Here is a 17,977-nt window from a genome sequence, read left to right as displayed (position 1 = left end):
GACTATTTTTCAAAGTGGATTTACCATGATTTTGTAAAAGCTCCCGATATTGACTCAACAATATCATTTTTAAGTAAGGTTTTCAATTTAGAAGGTTCTCCTAAAGTCATTGTTACAGATAACGGTACCCATTTTGTGTCTGAGAAGATGTGCAATTTTTTGAAGGAATTAGATATTAAACAACTTAAAGTCGCTTTGTATTCACCTTCATCAAACGGTTTAGTGGAGAGAGGAAATAAAGTGATCAAAGAAGGTATACAAACAGCTTTGGTCTCCAACCTTAACGTAGAAGATTTCATTAAACAGAAAGTTTGGAATTACAACACTGCACCTCACTGCACTTTGGAATCTCACCTTTTACTTTACTAAGAGGCAGGGAGGCACATTCTGTTTTGTTTCCAACATGGTTACAGGACATTGCTGGTGAGAGAAAGATCAATTTGAAGAAAGTATGTGAAAGAATGAATGAGAAACAGGCTCAAATTAAAGTTAACTTTGATTAAAAAAAATCAGTTCCTCCAACGTGGATGTTTTGGTAGGTGACTGGGTTTTAATTAAAAAGCCAAGCAAAGTTAGAAAAGGAGAATCAAAGTTTTTATATCCAGTTCAAGTTATTAAAGTTAGCAAGGGGACTGCTCTTATTGACAGGAAAGGGGGGGTGGAACAAGAAACAACTTGTTAAGCTGTCGCTCCAATAGGTGGAGATTATGCGGAGTAGTCGTGGGAGAATTGAAGAGGATCTTGATTGGAGTCACTGGTTAGATTTGACAAGGAAGGATGACATTCCACCTCAATCCTCTCTGCCCCCATTTTCTTCCTCTACTTGTTCAAATTCAGATGATCATGTCCATTTAGATAGAAAATTGTATTCTCAAAATGTTTATGCTGGTGTAGTGGTAAGTGGGCATCGCACGAGCAGCGCGCAATGCTTTATTGTGTGTCAATGTTCACATGTGTGTTGCGCGTGATGTTTCATGTATTATGCTGTATCTTGTTGTTATTCAAAAGTGTGGCTCACGCATGGTGGGTCAGTTCGGTGGAGGTTCGAACGATGCTTCTCAGTTACCGTTCGTGCTTTCCACTGAAGGGATGCTCCGCTGGGTGGAGTTATCTACTAAATAAACTCCTTCTTCAAAGTCATTTTGGATTCCCTGGATTCTTTCTACACTGCTTAACTTACACCAAATGCCGAGCAACTAGTAACCTCCCCATTAAAACGCCCAAAACATGCAAATACCAAACCTTCTTTTTAGCCAATTGATGTGGCGTAACGGCCAGAGCTGCTGACTTTGGAGCTGGGGAACCAGTTTCGAATTTCAGCGTCCGGTGAACATCCTCTGAGTCGGGGCAAATCACTTAATCTCCCGGTTCCTCCCAAAAAATGAATGTGTACAACTGTAACTAAACACTGCTCATGTAAAGCACTTATACTTTCGGGGTCGAGTTCGCGCTAAGCAAAAATAATACATATATATATTTTGTGGGAGTTGAAAGTGTTAGTTCACATGTTACGACTAACAAAGTAGGATAAAAATCAAACAAAATAAACTTCGTAGAGACGTCATAGGCAGTAGTCTCGCACTTCTATAGTGTAAACTTCCGCTTCCAGTCGCCATGGCTACGCGACTTCCAGTCTTTCCTGCCAGACTACTACTTCCGCCGACGTCACGAGCAGTGGGAGGGCTGCTGGGTTTCGAGGGGTCCGAGAGGAGGTGGCGCCGCGTCACCAGTGTGGATACCTCTTGCTGACCCCGCCCCTAACTCGAGCCACGGGAACTGCTCGCGAGCCAGACACCCTCGATCGCCCGGGAGAGACGGAAGCCGAGAGGGCAGGAAAGCGGAAAAACAAACTCGTCCGCCAGCAGGACCCGAGACCGCACGGGACCGGGCGAGTTAGCCCACCGCCCCCTTCCCAGCTCCGAAGACCAGCCTCGGCACCGGAGCCGCCGGCCCGCAGCCAGCATCAATGCGGTACGGACCCAGGATGATGCCGGTGAGTGCTGGCCTCCGCTGCGGCCTTATCTTTGTTTTGGGGGGTTCACTCTGAGGTGTCCAGTTTCTTGGCTCTTGCAAGGAGTGGGGCAGGCTCTTCTGCTGCTTGAGTGTTTTCGTTGGGCGCTGGGATCGCTTTGGGTAGTTTGTTTTATCGCTTTGGACAGTCTTGCAACCTGTTGGTGATTTGTTTGTGCACGGAGTGGATAGTTTCTTGCGCTTCTCCGGTTGGGACTGCTGCTTGTTTTGTGTGTGGTGGTAGTGGATGGAGATAGTTATTGGCCCCCAGATCAACACAAGACGTGCAGTTGTTGGACTGTGCGAAAGGTAGTTCGAATGCTAGGCTGTTTAAATGTGCACATTTGTGGGTACCCGGTGGGTTTGGATTTCCTTGATGGCGCTTTCTTTCTCGATGCTGCAGGACCCGTATTAGATACGTCCGTTTTACATCTCGTGTTGTATTTTTCGTTATGACTTAGAAAGTGGCTTCCTGCTGAATGTTGTTAGTACGAATCACTTGTTGAATTCCGGCGTCCATTTTATATGTCAGCGTCGTGTGTTCATTTGTGTGAAAAATCGCGAACACGTTTGAAATATGTAATTTCTCGGTTTTGTGTTTTGTGTTGTTAAAGCAAGACACAAATCTGAGTGTGGGGAAGGAGTTTGTTGCGACACAAAATGACACCGAGAATAGTTACATGATAAACAACTTGTGTTTACAAACTGTCCCAGAAAAAATACTTTTTTATGGTGTTCCAGAAGACCTTTGAAGCATATAAATATTCCCGACAATTCTGCGCCAGCTCATATTTACCGCATTTCCCCACCGTCTGTAGTCTGTTCCGCTTGGCTATAAATGGATTTGTCACTTGGTAGTACAATTAATGTATAATTGGATTTGTGTTTTTGTTTCGTGGAATACAATGGATATGCGCCTCTTTGTCCGCCTTGTCGTGAACCGGCCCTTAGTGATTAGTTTCTTTTTTTTTGGCATGAGTGATTCACTGAAACTGCTGATGTAATCCCATCTCCTTTCAAAGACCATATTACAGTTTAGGTCACGTCTTGCTTAATATCCGGATTGTAGCTTGTCCGCGGTGGCTGGTGTTTAAAGAACGCATGTGGCCACCCACTCTCTGTGTACCCAACAGACTATATTGTCCGCGCGGACCTTATCATGTAGAGTTTGATTGATGTTTTTTTTTTTTTTTACGTTTAATAGACACCAGCAGTGTAATTGTTGTTTTAGGTGTTACTTTTAAGTCCGTGTAAAGAACCACCATATACCCTTTCCACACGGTATAATGTAAAAATGTCTGCAGTAGGTAACACTGACAGCTAAAGTGTGTTCTGTGCTCTTAAATCCAGTATTGGCACTTGCCCAGAAAAATGCTGGGACTAGCTTTAATTGGTACAGCAACCCAGCCCTTCGATAGAAGGGGAGTTTGTCTGCATTTGGGAATTTAATTCAACCAGCATTTTTGTTGGGTTATGTTTATGTATTGCTGATATTTTGGCAGTCAATATTTTCTAGTTTTTGGTTTAGTGTCAATCACCCCCCCCCCCCCCTTCTGTTGTTAAGTTGCAGTACCATCCACTTCTGCCCAACTTCTGTTGTCTGCTTATTTTCCTAGCCCATATGTCAGCTTGTGTCCCCAGCCCCTCCCGCCTGCTGTACAGCATGGCTACAAATCATTGCCAAAGCCAAGAGATCTCATAAGCAAGACCTATTGGCTTTGCCTATGCTTGTTTTGGTCGATCAGATGTCTGGATGAAAAAGCCCTATTGCGGGATTAACAAGAACTTAAAGTTTGCCCATTCCTTATCATTCACTGGCTTGTTTGTCATTCTCGTTACCTTGCCTCTCATTCGCTGGCTTGCCATTTCCATCTTGTGTTTGTACGTCCCTTGGAGCTAAGCTTCTTTACCATCCTCTTGATTTGGCTTACTCGTGTCCTTCCACTGCTCGCCCTTTTTTGGAAATTACTCTTTTGTTGATGATTAAGCACACCATGAGAATGGATGTGTTTTTAGCTCTCTCCCTTGTGTCCTTCCCCATTCTCTTGCGATTCCCCCCCTCACTCTTTTGTGCTGCTGTTATCCTTCTGTGTTACCACTTCTCAAGCGCTTACTCCCCTCGCACTCTGTGCGAGGGGACCCTGTGTTCTCTCCCTCATGAGCTTCTTCCTGCTCCTCCACTTAATTCTCCTTTCCCTCTTAACCCCCTCCTCCTTTTTCCTTCCACCCCTGCAGTCCTTTAGAAATTGGCGCCTCTGTTATTTAAATGGTACCTGCGTGGGTCGTGACACACATATCACCAGAATGACCTGTCAGTCGTGTCATCACACTTATTGTTTTGTAACCATATTGCACAGCATTGAGGGGAAATTACCCCACTGTATGGCATTACAAAAAGCCAGTGACCAAGCTGATGGATCTCAGTCACAGAGCCGAGGCATATTGATTTTGCCAGTGCTTAAGAGCTACAAATACACATTATGTACTAGCTTAAGTGATTGGCAAGAGTTAAAAATACAATAGATGCTGCAAATATGGTGATCTTTGAGTTGCATTGAATATAGTGTTGCACAAAAGTAAACAGTTACCTGTACATTCCAATAGTGGGTGATTCAAGTATTGAGATTTTTTTAACTTCAAGAAATTCAGTTGACTCCGGGTCAGGGCCACTTGGACTACGTGATAATTGTAGTGAATGTGCGCAGACCTGCGGATCCTACTGTACAATAGTAGTTTGTAAAGCAAATTCTTTGACCCACCGCTTGATCTGATGTCTGTCTAAAACGCAGTTTTTGTTTATTTATTTGTTGCAGTCTGGTGTATTGTTTTTTAATGCCACACATGCTGCTCTGCTGTCTTGTAAGTCTGGTGCATTGTTTTTAGATGCCACACATGCTGCTCTGCTGTCTTGTAAGTCTAGTGCATTGTTTTTAGATGCCACACATGCTGCTCTGCTGTCTTGTAAGTCTGGTGCATTGTTTTTTGTTGCACACATGTTCCTATGGCTGCTCTGCTGTCTCGTAAGTCTGGTGTATTGTTTTTTGTGGCACAGATGTTACTCTGGCTGCTCTGCTGTCTTGTACGTCTGGTGCATTGTTTTTGTGGCTACACATGTTCCTCTGGCTGCTCTGCTGTCTGGTAAGACTGGTACATTGTTTTTTGATGCCACACATGCTTCTCTGCTGTCTTGTAAGTCTGGTGTATTGTTTTTTGTGGCACAGATGTTACTCTGGCTGCTCTGCTGTCTTGTACGTCTGGTGCATTGTTTTTGTGGCTACACATGTTCCTCTGGCTGCTCTGCTGTCTGGTAAGACTGGTACATTGTTTTTTGATGCCACACATGCTTCTCTGCTGTCTTGTACGTCTGGTGCATTGTTTTTTGATGCCACACATGCTGCTCTGCTGTCTTGTAAGTCTGGTGCATGTTTTTTGTGGCTACACATGTTCCTATGGCTGCTCTGCTGTCTTGAAAGTCTGGTGCATTGCTTTTTGATGCCACACATGCTGCTCCGCTGTCTTGTAAGTCTGGTGTATTGTTTTTTAATGCCACACATGCTGCTCTGCTGTCTTGTAAGTCTGGTGCATTGTTTTTTGTGGCACAGATGTTACTCTGGCTGCTCTGGTGCATTGTTTTTGTGGCTACACATGTTCCTCTGGCTGCTCTGCTGTCTGGTAAGACTGGTACATTGTTTTTTGATGCCACGCATGCTTCTCTGCTGTCTTGTACGTCTGGTGCATTGTTTTTTGAGGTTACACGTGTTCCTATGGCTGCTCTGCTGTCTTGAAAGTCTGGTGCATTGTTTTTTTGAGGCTACACATGTTCCTCTGGCTGCTCTGCTGTCTGGTAAGACTGGTAAATTGCCATTATTTGTCTCTTGTGAACAGAATCTTCCCTCCAGAGCTGTTCCTGGTCTTTCTTTAAGTAGTACCTGAAGACAGAACTCTGCTTGCGCACTATCCAGGAAAGGACAGGTGGACTGTAGGAATGGCCCCACTCCAAGGGCAGTTGCATACAATGCAGTTGAGTTTTGGCGGGTTTTGATATCCATCTCGGTGACATAATTCCAGAGTTCCAGTGGATGTTGTTCATGGCCTCAGGTTGAGTTGTTCCCAGGCTTTCCGATTGTCCTTCCGGACTTGATGTTGGAACATCACTGGCTGTTCTCATCGTTTCCGCGTTGTAACTGTTGACTGGTTGTGGTAAAGTTAGCTTGCCAGTAGAGGGGCTGATGATACCGTCGGAGCCTTGAGTAAGTTACTGCAGTAATAACACTGCTAAGCAGGTGGTGATCCAGAATTTTGATTGACTGAAAAAGAAAGAGGGGATTAGTTTGCGGGGTTTATGTGTCTCATACAATAGAACAATTTAAAAGAGGGAAACAGATGGAACCAGCTTACGGTGCTTGGTTTTCGGTATAAATAGAGCAGCATGTATATTTCGCCTCCTCTCCCACGTGCCGCATTTCCCATGTGCTGTTTTCCTGTTTGGTCCCGTGAGATTGTAAAGTGCGTCACTGCGTGGTGCTGCGATCACGTGTCAAGTGGTAGCTTTTTTCTACTGAAGGTGCAGGCTTTAGACACCAATACAGATCGAGTTTCAAGGTGAATGTATAAGAGATTGGCTGGAAGACTGTTGGTGTTAAATCTGGAAGCACTTGCTTCTGAGATAATGAACATAAACACGTACTCAGCATTGCCCTACTCTTTCTTGGCAGATGCCACTTTATGGTCTTTATTATTTCTTTGCATTTTTTAAGATAAGGGTAATTCGACTAATCTGATTATGCTGTGGTAATGAATGTGCCCACAGCGGAGGTCTGTGTGCAGCCTACCGGTCCAAGGTTCGAGTTCTAAAGTGTTGGCTCAATAGATGGGGTTCATCTATCCTTTGTTTAGAATCACTCTGGCCATGCTCTGCGCGACATGGCTAAACTGTGATAACTTGCTGCATACTGCTGTTGTCCAACAAGGCTAAAGCGCGACACTTGATGCTCACCTCTGTTGTCCGTGACCAAATGTGTCAGTTCAAGAGTAAGTCACTCACCAGTCCGGAGGAACAGACATCAACTCGGAGAAAATGGTGTGAATCTGAGCCAGCTTTGGGGAAGGCGGTGCTAGTGATTTAATACAGTAGGCCAGCGATTCTTAGCCTGGAGTCTGTGACACTACTTAGGGGGAGAAGAGGTCCTCAACTGTTTAGAAAATTAAATCATTTTTGGTGACTAATAAATGTAAGAAAAATTGAAAATTATAAAACGTTCTGTAAATGAAAATTTGAAATTAGAGGCTAAAAATTAAGTTGGCATCCTTGTCTTGAATCTTGGGAGCAGCACAAGTGCAGCTAACGGAATATACTGTGGACAGATGGTGGCCTTAAATTCAGCACTGGCTATGTGCTGACAAAAAGGGCATGCATTCAGAGCAAAAAATGACAAATTGATGTACTAGAATCTAGCACACGTCTTTTGTTTAGAAATAACACAAAAAATTGAAAAAGTTCCAACCGTAACATTTAAAATGTAACATTTTTTCTTTTAATTTTCCATTGTAGATTAAGTGAAATATTTCTCAATTTGTGTTTTGTTTGATGTGTTTTTATTTCTGTTTTTGTGTGTATTATTTTGAGGTTCATATAGAAATTTCTTAGGCATTGATCCCCAGCTTTCAGTAGTGATTAGTTTGGGGTCCACAAAAGGTTATGAATCGCTAAAGTGGAGACTATTTTTTTGGGTCTAGCCTTCAGACTGCTTTTACTTTTTTGTGTTCTAGAAAACTTGTTGTCTCTAATGAATTAAAATATGTACATATTGTCGACTTTGAAACCACCCTTGCTATTTATTGGATGACTTTCTTGCCTATTTTACTTCCCTAGGTCTTATTTTGTGGTTCTTCTCCCTATTTTTTTTTCACCTCTGAAGCATTTCTTCTTTACTGAGTTCTAATTAGATGGCTTCTGTCCTTCCACAGTTTGCAGTCAGAGAGCTTATTTCTTCCATCTCTTCTAGCACTCCATGGGAGTACATGCGTTTATCTGGCCTCTCCGTGTGTGCTGCTTCTCTCCTCCAGCCCACTCTTCCTCTCTCCGTGTTGCTTCCACTCACTCCAGCTGTTCCATTGTTCACGCTTCAGTTTTTAAAAGCTATTTTGCACCCTTTTCCATACTCCCCTTTTTCTCCTCTCCTCATCTGTTTCTGCTGCTTGGTAATGTTAACTTCTCCCACCAGGTTATTTACCATTTCAAGATGGTTACCTGCCATCTTGAAATGGAAAATAAAAAAATTAAAGAAATTAAATGGCGACTGCGATATGTTGTATGTGTACATAAGTGTTGTGCCATCACACAAAGCCACTGTAACATGACACATACATGCGCCTGTGTGGTGACACTGATCGCCTTTGCATTCTCTTGCTTCTCTATTCAACAATGTCCTAAAGACATCCACGTTTCCTAAGAATGATCTTTCCTGCCTGGTGCTCCATATTGAAAAATCTGTCTATGGTTGGACGGTGGGAAGCTGCAGCAATTAACACCACCATCACCCCAATGAAAAGTTAGATACCAACCATATCTTAAGGGATCCCACCTTAACTATTTGGTCTCCCAGGCGTCTCTCGTTTTCAATTTACTGAAACCGCCACATGTACCAAATAAGAGTGCAGGAACATGTCTAGACACTAAATCTTATCGCATCTTCAGGATGGCTGTGGGATACAGACAAACCAGAAGTTACATCTCCAATTTGCGTAGACATCCCAAAATGTAAAAAGAAAATAATTCTATGACTGCAGCAATCTTTTCCCTCCCTTCGTGCTATGAACTGAAATGCCTACCACTCTGTAGGCTTGGAATGTTGTACAGTGTATACAATTATACATTATCAAGCTATCAATTTCAATCCAGCTGTGTTTGTGACTCCGTCTGGAATGGGTGTTTACTGAGCAGGCATCCTTTCCATGATCAGAAGGGCTGTGAAACATGGCTTGAATGCTAGTCACACCTGCTTTTGTTGTTGAATAATGTATTTACCGATGCTTTCCTTTGTTGCCTGCATTCCTGTGTTTAATGGGACAGCTGCACGTGCTTTGTTTGAGTGCCGGGCGTTCGGTGCTGGTCCTGGAATGTGGGTCTGAAATCTCACCTCGTTCGATGTTCTCCAGACGCCCTGAAAGCATCTCGCAGGGCGAGGTGCGTGTTATTCGCATACGTTATGGAAAAGCATACATTTGTCCGATTCCAGGGTCTTGCGTCTGAGCTGTGGAATTCATAGTAACTCAGACCGGCAGGAGCGTAGGTGAGCCAGTTAGTACGCCCTAGCCCCGGGCTCATTGTTGAGGTTTCGAAGGTGGGGCAGCGGCTCCTGTCCGTCTCACCACCCCAAACCCCGGAGTGGGCTCATGGAAGAGTGCCGTTCGCTGCCCCGAGCTGTGTGACTATCATTCTTCAGTACTTGTGACTAACATTCTTCAGTAGTACAAGCGGTCTGGGGGTACCCCTTTCTGCACTGTACGAGGTACTGCAAACTTGGGCTGTGCGGCAATATCTTAGCTGCACAGTCTGGTATTTATTGCCCTGATGAAAGCATGGCCCAGGAAGAGAATTCCTTCTCCAGGTGTATGCCCACTCATACTTACAGCTCAGCAACATAGCGACAGCTTCACTACATCAAGGGGCTTCTATGATATAGGCACCCCAACACAATTCCGACCATGTGCATGTTGCTTCGAGCTCTCCATTAGGAGTGAAAGAGGCTTTCCAAGTTTACCCATACGCAGATGGCGATAGTACCCGTTTAGCAGTTTGATGCTGATCGTCTGTGGTGCGGAATACCTATACTGGTGTTACTATATCTGGTATGTCGTAAGTCTACAGTTTCTTAATGTTATGCCATCCTCGAGGCGTACTTTTTGATGTTGTCGAGGATGGCTAATAGTTGGTTTCTCTTTGGTTGGAATTCTAGGGAGAGGCCTTTTTTTCCTTCCTTCACTCCTTTCCTAACCTAGGCTGGGATGTCTTTGGCAGGCTCTTGGCTATGTTGGTTCAATGTTGTGAGAAGTTGGCCTGGTATATGATGTCCACTATTCTAGTGGGCACATTGCACCAGTTCAAATGACCCTTATTGATGGTAGGTTGTAAAGTCAACCTTATAGAAAGGTATCCTAGTGGTAGCTGTGGAGAGCAGCCTTCAGGCTAAAACTTAGAGGCAAGTTAAGCAAGTTGTTTTACCAATTCTAATCTCTTGAATGATCAAATGAAAGCACACCACACAAGGTATATATCAAATATATATGTATTTGTTCTAAATACAACCCCTCTGGCCTCTTTATGAGGTCAGAGGTAAAAGTACGATACAAGAAACTTAATCAGCATACGATACTGCACAGTATACGTTCTGCCCTAGGGGCCTCACAAACCATATACTAAAATAGTGGTATAAGAACCACCTGAGAATTAGAAAGCAGGCCTAGGGCCTGTAGAATCGCTGGGGCTGCCTAAAACCACCAAAGGTTAGGATGTAGGAGGCCCACGGGAGACGCGTGCAGTGTCTAAACACAGCTGGGGGCTACCATTGACTTTCTATGGAGAACGAACAAGTTACAATTTTACAGATTATGGGCACTTCTAGGTGAACTACGATGGAACCCTTTTAGACTAGAGCACTTCGAGAGTCAAGACCCACAGGAGCACCGGAGGACTCATGTTACCTCACCCAGGGAGGCCAGGGGTGCATAGGTGTCTTTTGATGTCTGGTTTCATCGTCGATTCCAATGGAGAGCCTCGAAGAAGTGCAGCAGGCGACCAGAGGAAAAGTGTCTGGGTGGATCAGAGATGTGAAGAACCTGAAATCAGAAAAGACAGAGTCTGGGTCACTAGCCAGTGACCAGGATGGCGGAAAGAAGATGCCAGCCGATGTCTGGTGCTTTCTGGTAAAAGAGGTGAAGCTGGTCTCTTCAGCCAAGGGGACCAGGAGGCGCGACAACAGCCAGGACCTGGATTCGAGCTGTCCCACGAAGGATCTAGTTGACTGTGGTGTCGGAATCCGGATTGGAGCCAACAAGCCTTGGCAATGGCAACCCACGCAGGATGTCGAGATTGGCTTCGGGGCAGATCAGCAAGGTCTGAGGGACTCCTCCTTTTGGAGAGGAGTGAGAGCACGTCTGGAGCAACCAGGAAAGCTCGAAAAAGTGAAGATTGGTCTTCGTGGGGGCTCACTAGCCAATGGACTAGGAACCGCGAAAACGCGTCGAGCTGAAATGCACAAAGCGGGCCCACGGGAAACGCGTGGAGTGTGGGCCTCTGGGTTCAAGTGCAAAATGTGCTCGGGACAGGGGCTTCAAATACCCCAATGCACAACTTCGGGATACCTTGGGAAGTAGGTGCAGTAGCAAGGATGCAGGATGTCCAGGAGTTCCAGTCCCACGTCTTATGTGTCCGTCACAGGTCTCAGCTTTGCTGGGAGCGCAGGTCGAGGTCGGAGATGTCTGGAAGTCCGTGTCCTGTGTCGCAGATTCTTCGCGATCCGGCGGAAGCCTCGAAAATGCAGACCAGCAAAGATGCTGTTGGTGCCTGTTTGGACAGGGTGGTCACTCCTTGACCACAAGGGAGATTTCTTCCGTCTTCCAGTCGAAATGGAATGTCGAAGTTCCAGGAGTTATGTATCAGAGTTTCGTCCAGGGTAATCTAAAGTCTCAGGGACTGGGCTCCTACTCTTACAGTAAGTTTAGGGGTTGGACTAACTCTAGGGTCCTACCTATGGAAAGACCTGGGGAGGGGGTGGTTACACCACTTCCCCTTTGTCCAGTTTTGCGCCAGAGCTTGGGCTGAGTGCCTCAGCAACCGGTTTGAACTGGGAAATGCATTGAGCACCTGTGTGCCCCTGGCAGTGTCTGAAAAGCATTCACTGAATGCAACCCACCCTGCCCCAATACACTAAAGCTAGCACCTCCCTGGACAGGAAACCTATTGTCCAGGCCTCGCTGTCAGAACCCCAAAAGATGTACAGACCGTTAAGGTTAATTGGTTACCAAGAATACCTCACCAGAAGAAGAAAGGGTGGGCAGGAGGCAGCAGTTGGTCGGACCTGGAGCGTTCTTGGAATTCCAAGATGGCCGCCGATCTTGGAAACGAAATTGCGGTCTAGTGGTTAGCCTCCAGGGAGCTCACCTGTGTTCTGAGGTGATTAGTAGCGTGCGCTGAGAAAACGCTGCACACTTCACCGAGGGTTCCAAGCAGAGTGCACCGTGATTTGTAGACTCCGTAATGCAGTAAATAAATCTTAGTTTTTCGAGTCGGGTTTGGCGTCCGCGACTCATCGGGATAGGCTTTCCCCAATAATAACTTATCAAGTGAATTTTTAAAAGAGTACAGAAATCGTGAACCTTGAGACCTGAGTAACAGAGGAGTACGAGTTGGAAGTACACCAGTTTCCTGAGAAGAAAAGAACACAGAGCTAAGTGGCATGAAAAGAATGTGTTAATGACAGAAAAACTTGGCTTATTGTTATAGACAAAATACTTACCGTTTTTCAAGAGTATACTAGTGCTGTGGAACCTAGAGTGAGGAGAGAAAACAAAGAGAACATTAGATATTCGAGAATAAAGACTGAGAGAAACTCAACACTTAAAAGCTTAGCAAGTCAACAAGAAGATAAGAAAGAAAACTATCTATATATATATATATATATATATATATATATATATATATATATATATATATATATGTGTATCCAAAGCTGCAGTTTCGCTCTGAACCACTGCTCCTTGCAGCGGAGGGCCCGGACGGTATAGCGAGTCCCGAGTAAATCAAAAAGTTCATCCAAAACCTGATAAAGAAGGAATGTCCGGGCCAGCTTTTGCAATTCAGTGAGCTTTTAATGATAGCTCCATATATATTTATTTACAACACCGTGAATCAGTATGAAAAGTGAGTAACAAAACTATAACAGAATTACAGAGAGGACAAGAAAAGCCCTGGGGCTGCGAGCGGCCCACCAGCGGAGACGCATAACGACGCCTCCGCGATGGAGAACAGTGCTGGTTATTTGGAGTGAATAAACAGCAATGAGGGAGTGCACATGGCAGTTCAAACCCACTGGGGTGTTTATTCTTGGACGTAAGGGCATGGCAACTCACTTGAGGAATACTGGCACCACAAATACCATCGGGCCACGGAGTGGCCACGCCCACTGAGGCGGGACTTTCATTATTTAAAGTGTGGGGTTGGAAATTGTCATGCCGTTACCTCTGGATGTCCGTAGCCTTTGAGAAAGTGCAGAGAGCATGAAACGCGTCGGCAGGACAAACTTTGACACTGCTTTGCATCATTCCTCGCTGCTGTTTCAAATAAAGATCGAGGCTGAATCTTACCTGTTCTGTGGGCGTCTTCCATTACAGGCAACTGTGTGTGAGATATATATATATATATATATATATATATATATATATATATATATATATATATATATACAACATCGTGAATCAGTATGAAAAGTGAGTAACAAAACTATAACTATAACAGAATTACAGAGAGGACAAGAAAAGAATAGAAGGTAATATCTAACGTGTCTTGTAGGTATAGTATCTACTGAATCACATTAAAGCAGAAGAGAAGAAATTGAACAGAAAATAGAACAGAAGCTCAGTTCTTGGACAAAGTGGTATGGAAGGTAGATAGGGAACCGGGTAGAGGTAGACTAGAGTAGGATAGGAGTTAAACAAGTGTGTTTTCTATTACAGGTTCACGTTGACAAGTGGTTTGCAAGTCGGACAGGTGTTGCCTGAGAACAGGAAAGTTAGAGAGCCAGCTCCAAGACCAGCCTCTTCTCTCTTTTGTTATTTTATCCAATTTCCCCTTCCACCTGGGAGGTGTTCTAGGGTCCGGGTTATAATAAAGTTGTCCGGATTCCTGGGGTATCTTCTGGAGGGAGTCGGGAATCTAGCGTCTCTGTTCCTGTGCAAGAATCGTAAGGTGAGCCGTGACACTCGCCTGCCGGAGTTTCGTCCAGCAGCAGGAGGGCAGACTCATGTTTGTGGCAGCAGCATCCATTTTGTGATGCTGGGGCTCTGTTTAACTTTAACCAGGTTCACCACTACCCACGTCTTCTCCCTCTAGAAGGGTGGAATGCTACCACCGCCACCAGGAGTGGTGGGGGGAGGGGGTAGTTTTCAAAAGTGTTTGACACCTTACATGACCTGTTTTGATAAAGCCATTCCATAGTTAGCATAAACTGCGAGGATTATAATACACTTAAGAGTATATGGTATGGCTATATCATAGAACAGCTAGAAGGAGATAGTTCCGAAAGCTGCAAAATCGGCCTTGTAACAAAATCGTCTGAAAACCGGCCCAACAAAGAGCTCTGTCGCACCCCCAACCTCCCCAGGGGGGCCGGCCGAGCACTTTGCCGGGGCCGGTTTGGGTTCCCAGTCCGGCCCTGCTAACCAGGGGTGGCACAATACATGCTGCAGCCCCTGGTAGGCCTAGGGTGCACCTATGCCCTGGGTACCTACGGTACTATATACAGGGGCTCACAAGGGTGACCCAGTAACTAATCTGGTATGTACCTAAAGTACATGGTATCAATTTAGAGAGAGAACAGCCAGGCTGAAAGCCTGATTAGCAGGGCCACAGCCACACTAAAGTCGAAAAGCCAGTAAAACACAGCAAAAAGTAGGGGTAACCGTAGGAAGCAGTACTTACTCTCCTACAAATGTCATTGCCATAAATCCTTGGGTTTCGCTGTTTGTTTGTTCAATTTTTACCATGGAGGCTATTATAGCAGAAACCCTCTGTGACCCAATACAGCTGTTCCCAGGTATAGCAGATGCAATCCGTGGTGGGTTAGAGGCTTTGCCTGTGTTGTCTTATCCATCACATGTTTATACATCTTTTCCAATTTGCTCACTACTCTGTTTCTCTTGTATGACCAAGTAGAGGTTCCCAGCACACTTGGTTATTGGACGGTCTCCAAGTGGTAATTGCATTATTGTTCTGGAACTACGAACCAGAAACGTGACCCAGAGTTGCTAGGCAGCCGCCTGCTGTTTTATCACCAGGGTTATAATTAAATGCCATCGTATACATTGCTTTTATAATTATTTCACTGGCGATGAGCTATGGTGTTTAGACATCTGAGCTCTCGGAAAGCACGTAAGTGCTGTCTGCATGGTAATTTGAGCATCTTCACAAACATAGCTGATCAATAAATAAAAATGTTTTAGAAGAAGGACCAATATAAAGACTTCTAGGCACAACTTTTGCTCAGAAGATGGAGTTATTGTTAGTGTTGGGAAAAACCATATGCAGTCGTTCACTTTTAGAATGGGGTATCTATACTATCAGCTGAAATTTGAAATGAGCTTCCCTTTCTGGTCATGGCAGTTTTGACCAAAACTAGAACTTCTGTAACTCCCTTATTGTGGGGAAATATATCACAAACATCACATGGTGTACCTGATATAGTTTAGTAGTATAATATTTAAGTCCCATCTTAACAGTTTTGGAAATCTAATTATTGTTTATGACACCATAGAAGCTGTAGCAGCCTGACTCCCCCTCTCCCCCAAATACAGATTTTAGGGCTCACGCCCTGCGCAGCAGTGCTCGCGCAGACGAGAGCCCTTTTGTGGAGGGTTCCAAAACGGACCCTGGAATCGCACACGCTTGTGCGCGTGCGATTCCTTTCTGTCCACGGTATTGGCCTTTGCGGACGTCTTTTTTTTAGAAAGGCTGCACGCAATAGGCCATGGGCGGCCGTGTTGCTCAGCCCATGGCCTATTGGTGTCTGCTACCCGCACGCCAACATCTGTTTTCAATTATCGTGCCCAGACACGGGCGCGATAATTGAAAACAGATCGCTCGCTTTGGCGCACGCGCACCACTCGCGGGCTTATTTTACAAATAGTGGATTTTGCCCTCTCCCACGTGGAATATTTGAAATGATCTTTTTTTTAGACAAAATACTAGGCTAGATGTTCCCACCAAACTACTCCGTTTGGCTTGCACACAAACTGTTTTCAGGGAAAACTCTACTCACCTGGTCCCCGATCGATTCTGATGGAGCTGCAAGGGCTGTGGTCGCCCCCGGCAGCCGCAGATATACCTCTCTAGCTGGGGGGGATGTATGACGTTACAACGCGAAATATTACAACGCACTCCGTTACAACGCATTTTTTACAACGCAGGATCCATTACATCGCATGCCTTTACAACGCATGACATTACATAGCAGATGCTATTACAACGCATGCCATTACAATGTAAGTATATTATTTAAAAAAAAAATGTAATTAATTTAAAATTAATTAATTAAATAAATTAAATTATTTTTAAATAATTATTTTGTACATATATTACTTTAAGTTTATTTTTAAAAGAACTGTAAATAATAAAGAACTATTTTTAATAAATAATAAAATTATTAAAAATAATTTCTTAAATTAAAAGATTTATTTTAAAACTAAACCCTAAAAAAAAACCTGTACCCCAAAACCCAGCCCTGAAACCTAAAAATACCCCTGTACCCCAAAACCCAAACCCAGCCCTGAAACCTAAAAATACCCCTGTACCCCAAAACCCAAACCCAGCCCTGAAACCTAAAAATACCCTTGTACCCCAAAACTCAAACCCAACCCTGAAACCTAAAAATACCCCTGTACCCCAAAACCCAAACCCAACCCTGAAACCTAAAAATACCCCTGTACCCCAAAACCCAAACCCAGCCCTGAAACCTAAAGATACCCCTGTACCCCAAAACCCAAACCCAGCCCTGAAACCTAAAAATACCCCTGTACCCCAAAACCCAAACCTAGCCCTGAACACTAAAAATACCCAAACACCCCAAAACATATACCTCAGTATCCCAAAACATATACTCCTATACTCATACTTATTTTTTTAAATTACTTAAATTAATATATTTAATGTAAAATATAAAAAAACATAAATTAATATATTTATTTTTAATATTAATTAAATTAATTAAATAATGTTAAATAAAATATAAAATAAAATTATTTACTTACCTATACTTACGTTGTAATTGCATGCGTTGTAATAGCATCTGCTATGTAATGTCATGCGTTGTAAAGGCATGCGATGTAATGCATCCAGTGTTGTAAAAGTTGCGTTGTAATAGAAGTGCGTTGTAAAAGTTGCGATGTAACGGCTGTTTCCCAGCTGGGGAGTCTAGCTGGGGAGTGAGGCACAACCCGAGGAAACAGCTCCCTCGGGACGCACAGTGGGGGCACTTTATCTTCATTATCAATTGGCTGCCCGTGTTGCGCCTGCTTACATGTCAACCGGCGCCGACTATTGGGGCGCCCGCTAACCGAGCTGCTGCTTCAGAAGACGCTTCGGTTTCATCTGTGGCCTTAACCTCGCCGGTCTTGAAGCAGGTCGGGGGCGCTATCGGCGGAAAGTAGTTTGGTTTCCATGTTGCTTCTGTCTCCTCTGTTTGAGCATGCAGCTCCCAATCAAGGAATCGCTCAGATACTGTTGCAAGGTAGGAGTTTACTTCCGCAGCAGTTACTGTAATTCAGTAAACATGCAGGGCAAAGTAGTACTCACCTCTGAGGATATGGCTGCCTGTAATGATTTAGTAACAAGCCGCAGTTGTTTGACTGATGATTACTCTGTTGTCTCTGAGGCTGCAGAGATCGAAAACCCTTTTCTCTCCATGGACTCTCTAGTACAGGTAGCCCGGTGATTACACTAATATATATATGGGAGATATAGGGATCACTTCCAATTTGCAAGCAGGTGTTACTGGTATACAACCCTCAAATACCGCAGTGATTAGAGATTCTGCAGGGTCATATTTTAATTTGGAGGGAGGCATGCTGCAGCAATAGGCAATTTCAATTCCTAAAAAGAAGACTGCCTTTGCTTGCGGGAAGGTGCGGAAGTCTGCAGCCTGGTCCTTTGGTACCACTAGGGCGGAGGAGGCAGCCTGTACTGAAGGAAAGACGC

General features: G+C 44.3%; 1 protein-coding gene across 2 annotated transcripts in view; it reads left to right on the top strand.

Annotated features, from left to right (window-relative positions):
- The first annotated feature begins 1,652 nt into the window (after positions 1–1,652).
- Positions 1,653–17,977, top strand: part of TP53BP2 (tumor protein p53 binding protein 2) — a 330,278-nt gene continuing 313,953 nt past the window's right edge. The window contains exon 1 of one of the 2 annotated variants that reach the window (XM_086927962.1): positions 1,653–1,993. In XM_086927962.1, the coding sequence (XP_086784088.1) occupies positions 1,967–1,993 (27 nt within the window). In that variant the 5' untranslated portion in view covers positions 1,653–1,966. The remainder of the gene's footprint in view (positions 1,994–17,977) is intronic. The other variant, XM_086927963.1, reaches the window with a different exon arrangement.

The sequence above is a fragment of the Lissotriton vulgaris genome, chromosome 6 (genome assembly GCF_964263255.1).
Source record: "Lissotriton vulgaris chromosome 6, aLisVul1.2, whole genome shotgun sequence".
Taxonomy (NCBI): domain Eukaryota; kingdom Metazoa; phylum Chordata; class Amphibia; order Caudata; family Salamandridae; genus Lissotriton; species Lissotriton vulgaris.
Note: the sequence above shows the minus strand (reverse complement) of the source record. Positions and strands in the feature narration are given on the sequence as shown.